This window comes from Protopterus annectens, chromosome 13.part0, assembly GCF_019279795.1.
Source record: "Protopterus annectens isolate FY-2018-M chromosome 13.part0, PAN1.0, whole genome shotgun sequence".
In the NCBI taxonomy this organism is placed as follows: domain Eukaryota; kingdom Metazoa; phylum Chordata; order Ceratodontiformes; family Protopteridae; genus Protopterus; species Protopterus annectens.
In genome coordinates this window covers 1,335,111,887-1,335,127,065 of record NC_056747.1, presented here as the reverse complement: position 1 = coordinate 1,335,127,065, position 15,179 = coordinate 1,335,111,887, and the positions used below count along the sequence as shown (strand labels likewise).

General features: G+C 36.9%; 1 protein-coding gene across 1 annotated transcript in view; it reads right to left on the bottom strand.

Annotated features, from left to right (window-relative positions):
• The window catches only part of RDM1 (RAD52 motif containing 1), a 502,099-nt gene that overhangs the window by 312,148 nt on the left and 174,772 nt on the right, over nucleotides 1-15,179 (bottom strand). Inside the window, exon 5 of the mRNA XM_044055362.1 lies at nucleotides 9,186-9,284. Coding sequence (XP_043911297.1) covers nucleotides 9,186-9,284 — 99 coding nt within the window. The remainder of the gene's footprint in view (nucleotides 1-9,185; nucleotides 9,285-15,179) is intronic.

Sequence of the window (15,179 nt, the reverse complement as noted above, 5' to 3'; positions counted from 1 at the left end):
AACACATACTGTAACATAGACAAAAGATTTTAAGTGGGATATTTAGAAACACATTGTAACAGAGATAAAAGATTTGAAGTGGGATATTTAGAAACACATATTGTAACAGATATAAAAGATTTGAAGTGGGATACTTAGAAACACAGATTGCAACAGAGATAAAAGATTTGAAGTGGGATATTTAGAAACACATATTGTAACAGAGATAAAAGATTTGAAGTGGGATATTTAGAAACACATACTGTAACAGAGACAAAAGATTTGAAGTGGGATATTTAGAAACACATACTGTAACAGATATAAAAGATTTGAAGTGGGATATTTAGAAACACATACTGTAACAGATATAAAAGATTTGAAGTGGGATATTTAGAAACACATACTGTAACAGATATAAAAGATTTGAAGTGGGATATTTAGAAACACATACTGTAACAAAGATAAAAGATTTGAAGTGGGATATTTAGAAACACATACTGTAACAGAGATAAAAGATTTGAAGTGGGATATTTAGAAACACAGATTGTAACAGATATAAAAGATTTAAAGTGGGATATTTAGAAACACATACTGTAACAGATATAAAAGATTTGAAGTGGGATATTTAGAAACACATACTGTAACAGATATAAAAGATTTGAAGTGGGATATTTAGAAACACAGATTGTAACAGATATAAAAGATTTGAAGTGGGATATTTAGAAACACATTGTAACAGAGACAAAAGATTTGAAGTGGGATATTTAGAAACACATACTGTAACAGAGATAAAAGATTTGAAGTGGGATATTTAGAAACACATATTGTAACAGATATAAAAGATTTGAAGTGGGATATTTAGAAACACATACTGTAACAGAGATAAAAGATTTGAAGTGGGATATTTAGAAACACATACTGTAACAGAGATAAAAGATTTGAAGTGGGATATTTAGAAACACAGATTGTAACAGAGATAAAAGATTTGAAGTGGGATATTTAGAAACACATACTGTAACAGAGATAAAAGATTTGAAGTGGGATATTTAGAAACACATACTGTAACAGAGATAAAAGATTTGAAGTGGGATATTTAGAAACATATACTGTAACAGATATAAAAGATTTGAAGTGGGATATTTAGAAACACAGATTGTAACAGAGATAAAAGATTTGAAGTGGGATATTTAGAAACACATACTGTAACAGAGACAAAAGATTTGAAGTGGGATATTTAGAAACACATACTGTAACAGAGACAAAAGATTTGAAGTGGGATATTTAGAAACACATATTGTAACAGAGACAAAAGATTTGAAGTGGGATATTTAGAAACACATACTGTAACAGAGATTTGAAGTAAGATATTTAGAAACACATACTGTAACAGATATAAAAGATTTGAAGTGGGATATTTAGTAACACATACTGTAACAGAGACAAAAGATTTGAAGTGGGATATTTAGAAACACATACCGTAACAGAGATAAAAGATTTGAAGTGGGATATTTAGAAACACATACTGTAACAGATATAAAAGATTTGAAGTGGGATATTTAGAAACACAGATTGTAACAGAGATAAAGGATTTGAAGTGGGATATTTAGAAACATACTGTAACAGATATAAAAGATTTGAAGTGGGATATTTAGAAACACATACTGTAACAGAGATAAAAGATTTGAAGTGGGATATTTAGAAACACAGATTGTAACAGATATAAAAGATTTGAAGTGGGATATTTAGAAACACATACTGTAACAGAGATAAAAGATTAGAAGTGGGATATTTAGAAGCACATTGTAACAGAGATAAAAGATTTGAAGTGGGATATTTAGAAACACATTGTAACAGAGATAAAAGATTTGAAGTGGGATATTTAGAAACACATACTGTAACAGAGATAAAAGATTTGAAGTGGGATATTTAGAAACACATACTGTAACAGAGATAAAAGATTTGAAGTGGGATATTTAGAAACACAGATTGTAACAGAGATAAAAGATTTGAAGTGGGATATTTAGAAACATACTGTAACAGATATAAAAGATTTGAAGTGGGATATTTAGAAACACATACTGTAACAGAGACAAAAGATTTGAAGTGGGATATTTAGAAACACATATTGTAACAGAGACAAAAGATTTGAAGTGGGATATTTAGAAACACATATTGTAACAGAGATAAAAGATTTGAAGTGGGATATTTAGAAACACATATTGTAACAGAGATAAAAGATTTGAAGTGGGATATTTAGAAACACATACTGTAACAGAGATAAAAGATTTGAAGTGGGATATTTAGAAACACATTGTAACAGAGATAAAAGATTTGAAGTGGGATATTTAGAAACACATATTGTAACAGATATAAAAGATTTGAAGTGGGATATTTAGAAACACATACTGTAACAGAGATAAAAGATTTGAAGTGGGATATTTAGAAGCACATTGTAACAGAGATAAAAGATTTGAAGTGGGATATTTAGAAACACATTGTAACAGAGATAAAAGATTTGAAGTGGGATATTTAGAAACACTTTGTAACAGAGATAAAAGATTTGAAGTGGGATATTTAGAAACACATACTGTAACAGAGATAAAAGATTTGAAGTGGGATATTTAGAAACACATACTGTAACAGATATAAAAGATTTGAAGTGGGATATTTAGAAACACATACTGTAACAGAGACAAAAGATTTGAAGTGGGATATTTAGAAACACATACTGAAACAGAGACAAAAGATTTGAAGTGGGATATTTAGAAACACATATTGTATCAGAGACAAAAGATTTGAAGTGGGATATTTAGAAACACATACTGTAACAGAGATTTGAAGTAAGATATTTAGAAACACATACTGTAACAGAGATTTGAAGTAAGATATTTAGAAACACATACTGTAACAGATATAAAAGATTTGAAGTGGGATATTTAGTAACACATACTGTAACAGAGACAAAAGATTTGAAGTGGGATATTTAGAAACACATACCGTAACAGAGATAAAAGATTTGAAGTGGGATATTTAGAAACACATACTGTAACAGATATAAAAGATTTGAAGTGGGATATTTAGAAACACAGATTGTAACAGAGATAAAGGATTTGAAGTGGGATATTTAGAAACATACTGTAACAGATATAAAAGATTTGAAGTGGGATATTTAGAAACACATACTGTAACAGAGATAAAAGATTTGAAGTGGGATATTTAGAAACACAGATTGTAACAGATATAAAAGATTTGAAGTGGGATATTTAGAAACACATACTGTAACAGAGATAAAAGATTAGAAGTGGGATATTTAGAAGCACATTGTAACAGAGATAAAAGATTTGAAGTGGGATATTTAGAAACACATTGTAACAGAGATAAAAGATTTGAAGTGGGATATTTAGAAACACATACTGTAACAGAGATAAAAGATTTGAAGTGGGATATTTAGAAACACATACTGTAACAGAGATGAAAGATTTGAAGTGGGATATTTAGAAACACAGATTGTAACAGAGATAAAAGATTTGAAGTGGGATATTTAGAAACATACTGTAACAGATATAAAAGATTTGAAGTGGGATATTTAGAAACACATACTGTAACAGAGACAAAAGATTTGAAGTGGGATATTTAGAAACACATATTGTAACAGAGATAAAAGATTTGAAGTGGGATATTTAGAAACACATATTGTAACAGAGATAAAAGATTTGAAGTGGGATATTTAGAAACACATACTGTAACAGAGATAAAAGATTTGAAGTGGGATATTTAGAAACACATTGTAACAGAGATAAAAGACTTGAAGTGGGATATTTAGAAACACATATTGTAACAGATATAAAAGATTTGAAGTGGGATATTTAGAAACACATAATGTAACAGAGATAAAAGATTTGAAGTGGGATATTTAGAAGCACATTGTAACAGAGATAAAAGATTTGAAGTGGGATATTTAGAAACACATTGTAACAGAGATAAAAGATTTGAAGTGGGATATTTAGAAACACATTGTAACAGAGATAAAAGATTTGAAGTGGGATATTTAGAAACACATACTGTAACAGAGATAAAAGATTTGAAGTGGGATATTTAGAAACACATACTGTAACAGATATAAAAGATTTGAAGTGGGATATTTAGAAACACATACTGTAACAGATATAAAAGATTTGAAGTGGGATATTTAGAAACACATATTGTAACAGATATAAAAGATTTGAAGTGGGATATTTAGAAACACATACTGTAACAGAGATAAAAGATTTGAAGTGGGATATTTAGAAACACACACTGTAACAGATATAAAAGATTTGAAGTGGGATATTTAGAAACACAGATTGTAACAGAGATAAAAGATTTGAAGTGGGATATTTAGAAACATACTGTAACAGATATAAAAGATTTGAAGTGGGATATTTAGAAACACATACTGTAACAGAGACAAAAGATTTGAAGTGGGATATTTAGAAACACATATTGTAACAGAGACAAAAGATTTGAAGTGGGATATTTAGAAACACATACTGTAACAGAGATAAAAGATTTGAAGTGGGATATTTAGAAACACATACTGTAACATAGACAAAAGATTTGAAGTGGGATATTTAGAAACACATTGTAACAGAGATAAAAAATTTGAAGTGGGATATTTAGAAACACATTGTAACAGATATAAAAGATTTGAAGTGGGATATTTAGAAACACATACTGTAACAGAGATAAAAGATTTGAAGTGGGATATTTAGAAACACATACTGTAACAGAGATAAAAGACTTGAAGTGGGATATTTAGAAACACATATTGTAACAGAGATAAAAGATTTGAAGTGGGATATTTAGAAACACAGATTGTAACAGAGATAAAAGATTTGAAGTGGGATATTTAGAAACACAGATTGTAACAGAGATAAAAGATTTGAAGTGGGATATTTAGAAACACATACTGTAACAGATATAAAAGATTTGAAGTGGGATATTTAGAAACACATACGGTAACAGATATAAAAGATTTGAGGTGGGATATTTAGAAACACATATTGTAACAGATATAAAAGATTTGAAGTGGGATATTTAGAAACATACTGTAACAGATATAAATGATTTGAAGTGGGATATTTAGAAACACATACTGTAACAGATATAAAAGATTTGAAGTGGGATATTTAGAAACACATACTGTAACAGATATAAAAGATTTGAAGTGGGATATTTAGAAACACATACTGTAACAGATATAAAAGATTTGAAGTGGGATATTTAGAAACATACTGTAACAGATATAAAAGATTTGAAGTGGGATATTTAGAAACATACTGTAACAGATATAAAAGATTTGAAGTGGGATATTTAGAAACACATACTGTAACAGAGATAAAAGATTTGAAGTGGGATATTTAGAAACACATACTGTAACAGATATAAAAGATTTGAAGTGGGATATTTAGAAACATACTGTAACAGATATAAAAGATTTGAAGTGGGATATTTAGAAACATACTGTAACAGATATAAAAGATTTGAAGTGGGATATTTAGAAACACATACTGTAACAGATATAAAAGATTTGAAGTGGGATATTTAGAAACACATACTGTAACGGATATAAAAGATTTAAAGTGGGATATTTAGAAACACATACTGTAACAGATATAAAAGATTTGAAGTGGGATATTTAGAAACACATACTGTAACAGATATAAAAGATTTGAAGTGGGATATTTAGAAACACATACTGTAACAGATATAAAAGATTTGAAGTGGGATATTTAGAAACACATACTGTAACATATATAAAAGATTTGAAGTGGGATATTTAGAAACATACTGTAACAGATATAAAAGATTTGAAGTGGGATATTTAGAAACACATACTGTAACAGATATAAAAGATTTGAAGTGGGATATTTAGAAACACAGATTGTAACAGATATAAAAGATTTGAAGTGGGATATTTAGAAACACATACTGTAACAGATATAAAAGATTTGAAGTGGGATATTTAGAAACACATACTGTAACAGATATAAAAGATTTGAAGTGGGATATTTAGAAACACATACTGTAACAGAGATAAAAGATTTGAAGTGGGATATTTAGAAACACATACTGTAACAGAGATAAAAGATTTGAAGTGGGATATTTAGAAACACATACTGTAACAGATATAAAAGATTTGAAGTGGGATATTTAGAAACACATACTGTAACAGAGATAAAAGATTTGAAGTGGGATATTTAGAAACACAGATTGTAACAGATATAAAAGATTTGAAGTGGGATATTTAGAAACACATATTGTAACAGATATAAAAGATTTGAAGTGGGATATTTAGAAACACATATTGTGACAGATATAAAATACTTGAAGTGGGATATTTAGAAAAGGGCAAGAGCACGTTACACAGAAAAATATTGAAGTTTTATCAACAATACATGCAGAACAATGTTTTGGGGAGGAGTGAGATTTAAGGGAAGGCAGGAATTGAGCAATTTATGCAATGATGGATTCATGACAGCTATTCAGTATAACACATATGTGATGCGCAATGTTTGTAAGTAGGAACACATTAAAATAGTTTTTCTTTTATGTAAATGTATACTTGCCCATGTCTAAAGTGATAATTCAATAAAGGTGTTAAAAAAAGCAGCAGGTATTAAGTCATAATCAATGAGCGAGAAGCATAGGGACTCCCCACAGGGTCTATATTACATAGTCGAAGTTTCAAAACTTTGAACCTCACATGAGCGAACTTGTATGAGCGAAGTTCGAAACATTGACTACATAAAAGAAAAAAAAAAGAAAAAAAAATTATCTTACCGCTCTGAAAAGGGGGGCAAGCTCCCATGCGCCCCCCACACCCCCCTACTTAAATATACCAACTCCGAGAACGCACTTCAGTGCAGAAAGGGAAAATTTCCCATTCTGCATGTGAAAAGCCGTTGACTTTCACCTTTGACCTTTAGACGTTCAATTATATGATGTCGATCATCTAGGATTCGAACATTGGAATTGTCGCTCATCTAATATAGACCCACTTCCACATAAGCTCAGATAAGTAAACCTGCATCTCTTTTGTAGAAGGAGAGAACTGTTCTACAGCTATAATCCTTTACAACTTTGAAGGTTAACTTTCAGTATTCAAATGACTCTTCCACAAGAGGACATAAATGTCCCAAAGAGGAAGGGCCTTCCACCATTTTTTTTTTTTGAGAGAGACCCTTGAAAGAATATCTTAAGCAACTTTTCTGCAAAACTCCAAATGATTACATTTCATTTTTAGGTTTGTTAACAGCCTGCCAGGATGAGAAGAGAGTCTGAGAATAATAATGCTATAAAGACTATTTTTTGTGATAGTATAAAGCCTTCAGCTGTACTGTGGCACTGGTGTTAGTCACATCACTGAGGCCCTTACTAAGGTTATCATGACAAGTCCAGACATTACAAATAAATGAAGTACCTGTTGGCAGCAGGGAAAGCCCTGCTGTAAGTAGATTTCTGTAATAAGGGAGAGGATGTCATGAATAAGAAATGGTGGGCTTAGGCCAGCACTTAGGAGAAAATGAATAAAAAATTATTTTAAGAATGAAAAAAGTCTTATGAAGAAGAGGGAATAGAAAAATAAAAAAGAGCACACCTTAAAATTCACGCAAAATGTTTTGAAGAATATAGTTTCAGGTTGTTTCTGACTGACTGACAAATTTCATATGGCAATTAAGAACCGAGAGAGGGATACATGGTGAATATTATGGAAATGGAGAGGTAGACTGGCAGCCTGGTAAGTTTTTATTAACGTTGAAGTCCCAATGCCTGCGGTGTAAGTCGTAATGTTGGCCAAAGATGGATCTCATTTTACAAGATCATTTCTAAATCTTCCACTCAGGAGCCAGGAAACATTCTAGAGTTATTTTCATCTTTTGCTATGAATAATACTCCAGGCACTCACAACATACTCAAATGTGTTGGTTTATCTTCCTACTACCATTAATTTGGAAGTCAAGTAATGCATTTTATGGGCTTCCTGTTGAAAGTGAAAAAAATAATTTTGTGATTCCCAACACCTCTAAACATAAACTGTTAAACAAACATTGTTGAATACTGAGGCTCAATGTTATACCTTTGAAGTACTTTGTGTATAACCCCTAGGTTCCTGTCATTGCATCAAAGTCAAAATAATCAACTTCAGAATGGCATGTCCATTACCCAGCAATTACCATCTGCAAATGTGTGGAATGACAAGCACTCTGGGGAAATACCAAAAATCAGTAGTGTGTGTGTGTGTGTGTGTGTGTGTGTGTGTGTGTGTGTGTGTGTGTGTGTGTTAGGTCTAGGGATAGGCTTAGGTTTAGATGTAGGTGTGTGCACACTGCTTAGTGACTGCCCTTCCCTTACTTATGTACACCAACTCTAACCTTTACCATAATGCTAATGGTAACCCTATCCCCATCTCAGCATTGGCATTTCTCAGTTGGGCTATACATACAATTGTTTTTTTTTTCTAATAGATCTCTATAACTATGCCCCCCCACTTCTTCCTACCCTGCTCCTTTTTCTTCTGCAGCCCCCCTCTTCTTTTCTTGGTCTGATTCTGGTTCTGAATCCAGCAGCATCTCCCCTTCATCCAAGTTAAATGCCAGACTTCTTATCAAAGGTTCTTTCATCATCTTTTATCCCCCCATCTCTTGCCCTGTGAAACCAGTTATTTCTGTTACTGACACACCAGTCATGTCTAGGCTAAGACTGAGAACACAATTCTAGTTTACTGCATGTCACTCTTAGAAAAAAAAAATACTCTCACCCACAAAGTCCCCTCCTATAATAATGTCAAATGTCTCTGAAAAAGAACTGGAAGGAGTACACCTTTCATACAGGAACTGCCAACATGAAGCTAGTTGACAAACAGTAGAGACCACTGAAACACAATATTTTATTAGGACTCGTTCACAGACCAACATTAGACTTGCACAATGCTGTTTGCTTCAGCAGTCCTAACACCCGACACTGATGTTTGTCTAGCTTACTTACAAGAAAGTTGGGGAGAGAGAGAGAGAGATCTGAAACTGTTTAACAAACATCCACGTAAAAGTATTTTGTGGTCTTCATTTTCAGGAAGTCAGACATAAAGCTGTGAAAATTAGTTTCATTAATTTTAAATAAGCTGCTTTGTCAGGAACTTGTATTACGATAAGATACAAGCAACTTACCTAAAATGATAAGTAGTACCTTCTGAAAAGCATCTGATACAGCTTTTTGCACTGCAAACTTCTGCACTTTTCTCAGCTTCATGATATATTCTGTGGGATCTTTAAAGACAAAAAATCTAAATACATTTCTTTATGATACCACCATAACAAGAACTGTCATTTTGAATAAAACAAGACTAGTTACTGCTCTTGTAAAACTCACTAAATAATCTAGTATGTTATGTATGTATTACAATAGTCATAATTTTACTACACCTAATCATCCTATGAACAAAGTGCAACTTAAGTTCACATTACATGTCAGTGCAGCCACATCTGCAAAAAGAAAATGTTATATACTCACCATAACGTTCCATCTGAGTTGTTGCCTCATTTGTTCTTCAACCTGTGGGTTTGGATATGAGGAAGTGTGTGTATGTGTCTGTCTGCGTGTGTGTATGTGTCTGCGTCTGCATGCGTGTGTGTGTATGTGTCTGCATGTGTGTGTGTGTCTGCATGTGTGTGTGTGTCTGCATGTGTGTGTGTGTGTGTGTGTGTGTATGTGTCTGCGTCTGCATGTGTGTGTGTGTGTGTGTATGTGTCTGCGTCTGCATGTGTGTGTGTGTATGTGTCTGCGTCTGCATGTGTGTGGGTGTGTATGTGTCTGCGTCTGCATGTGTGTATGTGTCTGCGTCTGCATGTGTGTGTGTGTATGTGTCTGCATGTGTGTGTGTGTATGTGTCTGCATGTGTGTGTGTGTATGTGTCTGCGTCTGTCTGCATCTCTGTGTCTGTCTGCATCTCTGTGTCTGTCTGCATCTCTGTGTCTGTCTGCATCTCTGTGTCTGTCTGCGTGTGTGTCTGTCTGCGTGTGTGTCTGTCTGCGTGTGTGTCTGTGTGTGCAGATCACACAAAAAGGCAGAGGAAACCAGAAAGGATCACATCGTGAGCTCAAAGAGCAAGGAAGTATTTATATACATCTCTGCTAGGCCCTACAAAACAGGTAGGGGGATGGAGGGAGGGAAGGTTGAAGAACAACTGAGAGGTAACAACTCATATGGAATGTTATGGTGAGTATATAACTTCTTTATCTGAAGTTGTTGCCTTCATTTGTTCTTCAACCTGTGGGGCAGTCTCCATCTACAGAAAAAAACTTGGTAGGCCCGCATGGAAGAATATTCTGGAGCACAGCAGACCCAAAGGAAGCCCTGTTCCTGGAAATAACGTCCAACTTGTAATGAGATATAAAGGTACAGGGGGTTTGACCAGGTTGTAATTGCACAAATCTCATTAATGGGAAGTTTAGACCAGAAAGCAGGAGGAAGTAGACACAAATATAGTGGAATGGGCCTTAATCCAACAAGGCAAAGGAATGCCCTTTGTAGAATAAGCAAGTGCAATGCAACTAGTAATCCAGTTGGCCAGTGTGACCTTGGAAACTGGTTTTCCCAGTTTGATCTTTGAAAAGGAAATGAAAGGCTGGTCAGATTTTCTGAAAAGTTTAGTCCTGTACAAGTAGAAGTGAAGCTGTCTGTGCATCTCCAGCATATGAAGTTGCTACTCTCCTTTGTTTTGGAAATTAGGGGAAAAAACATAGGGAGATTGATAACTTGGTTTAGGTTACTCTCAGAAGCAATCCTGGGCAGAAAGTAAGAATTAATATACAAAGCAACTCTGTCATTATGAAAAATTAAATATTGAGGCTTACAAGATAAAGCCTGTAATTCAGATACTCTCAGCTGAAGTGATGGCCACTAAAAAGATGGTTTTCCAGGTCAAAAACTTTAAATCAACCTTAGCAGAAGGCTCAAAAGGAGGGAAAACTAGAGCTTTCAAAACCATAGTAACGTCCCAAGGTAGAGCAGGATTCTTAATAGGAGGGTGAAGAAGAATGGTACCTTTCAAAAAGGCCTTGCACAACTTAGACAAGGCCAAAGAGCGAGAATTTTCCCCAATGTGAAAGTTGGAAATGGCTGCCAATTGCACTCTCACCACAGAGAAACAAGCTTCATTATGAAAAATGGATGCCAGAAAGTCTAAAAAAGCAGAAGCTGTAAAGGGATCCAGTTGGTTTTGATGAGCCCAAATGGAGAACCTCTTCCACTTGCTATGCTACATTTTCCTAATGGATGGCTTGTGCGCTGCAATCAGAATCTTCCTAACTGAGGATGAAAGCCTAGAAGTTCTAACCAATCATTGGAAATGAAGTAACCAATCAGTTAATTTCAGTTTCTGAAGATCTGGGTGCGAGTACCTTGATGGGTGGGACAGAGGATCTGGAGAGGGATCCAGAGTCCATGGTGGACAAACTAGGAGAGACAAAAGGAGAGGAAACCATTCTTGTCGAGGCTAAAATGGACCAATGAGGATTACTTTGCATTTCAACCTCTGAGCTTTTTACAGAAACTTGGGAATGAGAGGAAGAGGAGGGTAAGCAATAAAGCAGACCAGAGGCCCAAACATGGAGCGTCTTTCGGTGACTGCCCCTGAGGAGGGATTAGGGCAAAAAACTCACTGTACTTGATGATGGAATGAGATGCAGAGAGATCGCAGCAAAGTTGTCCACATTTCTGGAAGATCATATTTGCCACTGTAGCATTTAGAGACCACTCGTGAGGCATCAGAATGGTTCTGCTGAGCTTGTCTGCCAGGATGTTTGACTTCCCCAGAATGTGCGTTGCTATTAGAAAGCAGTTGGAAGAGATCGCCCATTGCCATAACCTCACAGTCTCTAGACACAAGGGGGCAAGACTTGGTTCCTCCCTGTTTGGTGATGTACCAGACCATTGACATGTGGTCCATCTGAATTGCAGTGGTTCCCACTGGAAGATAAGATTGCAACACAAGAAGCACCGCTCTCATCTCCAGGATGTTTATATGCAAACTGGTCTCTAGAGGAGACCACGTGCCCTGGACTGTCTGTCCCAGATAATGCCCTTCCCTCCCAAACTGGGAAGCATCCATGGTCACTGCGGCCTTTGGAGGACAAAGGATGAATGGTCGGCCTTGATGGAGGCCTGCCAATTGGCACCACCAGAGAAGAGATTGTTTGCATGCTCGAGAGATTCTGATCTGATGATTCAGCGGATATCAACGAAAGGACCATTGGACTTGCCAAGGTCCAATAAAGTAAAGTACTCTCATACGAAGGTCATGCTATTGGAACAAGAGTTTTGGCAGCCATGGACCCAAACGCTCTTAGAACAAGACTTGCCAGTGGAGAAGGAATATCCAGGATTTGCTTGAAATGGGTTCTCAAGGTGGAGATTCTGTCTGGAGGAAGAAGAGCTAAAGAACAAGTGGTGTCCAGGAGGGCCAACAGTGAAATCTATTTTCTGTACTGGTTGAAGATGAGACTTTTTTAGATTTATAGTCTCAGGCTTTTAGGCTGCGGTGGTTTAGCGGTTAGCATTGTTGCCTCACAGTAAGAGGTTCTCCCGCTCGATTCTCAACTGGAGCGCCTCCTGTGTGGGGTCTGTATTTCCTCCCGGTGGTCAAGTGATGTTTAAAGACATGCTGGTAGGTCTGTGCGTGAATGGGTGTGCCTTCTTTGAAGGTTGGGCGTCGGGCTGGCAACTCGGTACCATAAAAATCCGCTGCCAATCATTAGCGGCCCAGAGTTCCGCTGTGGCAACCTCTAACCGGGAAAAGCCGAAAGACAAACAAGTCTCAAGCTTTTAGGAGTCGATACCTGGTGGGAGCAGTTAGGAGCCAATCGTCCAGATAGGGAAACACCTGGAATTCCTATAGTCTTAGGTGAGCTGCCACTACTGCATTTGGTGAACACCCTGGGGGCTGTGGTGACACCAAAGGGGAGTAGCACTCTGAACTGGTAGTGACTGGTCCCCAGCCGGAAATGGAGAAACCTCCTGAAGTCCCTGTTCATCTTGATGTGATAGTACGTATCCTGGAGGTCTACAAAGCACATCAAAATCAACTTTCTGTAGGAAGGGCAGAATGAACTGAAACAAACACTCAGAACTGTGATTGGTTCCTGATTTGCTGGACTTGGGGGACACTTTGGATGACTCTTTTTGCGAGCAGCTTTGAAATCTACGGCTGCAGCCACCCTCTGATTGGGTGGAACATCAGGGAGATTCCTGGTTGGGGAGGTACTTTGGAAAAAGGGTATGAAATAACCTCTGGATATAATTTTTAACACCAAAAAAAAATTTGTGATGGCTTAATAAGCTGCTGGTTGTAATGACAAATGTCCCCCGACTGCTTGCAGAGATGAATAGTCAGGCAGTCCTTCAGGAATGTCAATTGGGCCTGTCTGGGAAGGTATCCAGAGACCCTTGGTTCATCGGACGCCCCCCCCCCACCTCAGGGGCAGCGTCTGCCATTAGGAATATTTCCCCCTCTGCCAGGAAAGTCTCCCTGTAAATCCAGGAAAGGACCTTGGGATATTTGAAACCACAACTTTTTACTCCCACACTGGTACCCCAAAAAGGCCCATTTTGGGTAGCAAAGCAGATTCCGACAGCAGACAAGGTCTTTCTGTCCTTTTCACTTTGGGAGAGTGCATCTTTGCTGGTCCAAATAGGGTTGCTCCAAACTGGGCATTGGTGAAAGATATCTTATAAGGTTCTGAGAAATCAAACTGCCGCATCCAGGTGTGGTGACTGTTTGTAATGCCTGAACCAGTCACCCTACAGGTACTTTCTGCAGCATGAGACATTAACCTCATGGACCATTTTAGAAACGGACTGTAGGGTGGCCATCCTGGAGGAAAAAGACATGGACTCTGTGGCAGAACTACAGAGTTCCTTTACTAATTACCTCTGTAGCCTGGTTACATGTTCCAAATAATTCAGCCCTCGCAATGCAAAGGTCACTGAAGCATATACCCGCTTATCAAAACTGTCCAAAGCCCTGGATTCCCTGTTTCAGGGTGGGAGGGATAGTGAAGCTTTGCTGGCTCAGTTCCTTTACTGAGCACGTGTGAGCCTGACTGCCATTTTGTAGTAAGCTGTTGAGATGTAAGCATGTATGTCTATAAAGTCTGCCTGTTAATCAGTTTGTTTATATTTTATGATGCTATTCATACTGATGTGTTTATATGTATTAAAATAGTTTCATATGATAATACTAGGCTACTGGCCTGGAGGCCCTTGTAAGCCTAGCCAAGAATTTCGCCCATGTTCCCTCAGAGTCAACATCCATTTCCGCTGTCCAGCAGGGACACAGGTGGGATCCCAGGGGTGTATTTTCTGTTTCCTATCCAGTCCAGGTTCCTCTTAAAGAGGGCTAGAGAGATACTCTGCTTCACATGGAGAGGGAGTCTATTCCACAGATGGGGGAGTCTTTGGGACGCAAATCTGTTCTCTGCCAACAAGTTCTATTTATGTCATAGACCAGGTTAAGGCCTTGCACGTGCGTTGTGTGAGTGGAGTTTGATGTACGGATATGCAGCAACTCCATCAAGGCTGGGTCTAAGATAGCCTTGTATGCCAGATACAGGTCACCTCTGAGCAGTCTGTATGAGACTGAGTAGAGGGACAGGGCTTTTAGCCTATCTGTATATGACAGGTGTTTGATACCCTGGATTTTCCTGGTCAGGAACCTCTGTGGTCTCTCCAGCTGCTGCATGTGTTTGGCAAGGTACATGCCGAAAGGGGCACTGTAATCGATAATGGGTCTGGTAAGGGAGAAGTACTGGGATGTTAAGACCTCCTTGTTCCTGGATGAAATACCCTTATTTATGAGGTGGGCCATGGAGAAAGCCCTCTGCACAACAGATGCAACGTAGTGGTCAAAAGTCAGGTTGCTATCAACCTGGGTGCCCAAGTCCTTCACAACTGATTGTGTGCTTAGTACATTGTTATTAATGTGATAATTAGTGAGGGTGCCATTTATCTCAAAGGGGATAATGATGCATTTCTTGGTATTAAGTTTGAGGATACACTTCTGGCACCAGTCATTAGTTTGGGTAAAGCTCTCTTGGAGGATGTTCACATCACTAGGGGAATTTAAGACAGCACCCAGTTTGCAGTCATCTGCAAACTTTGTCAGC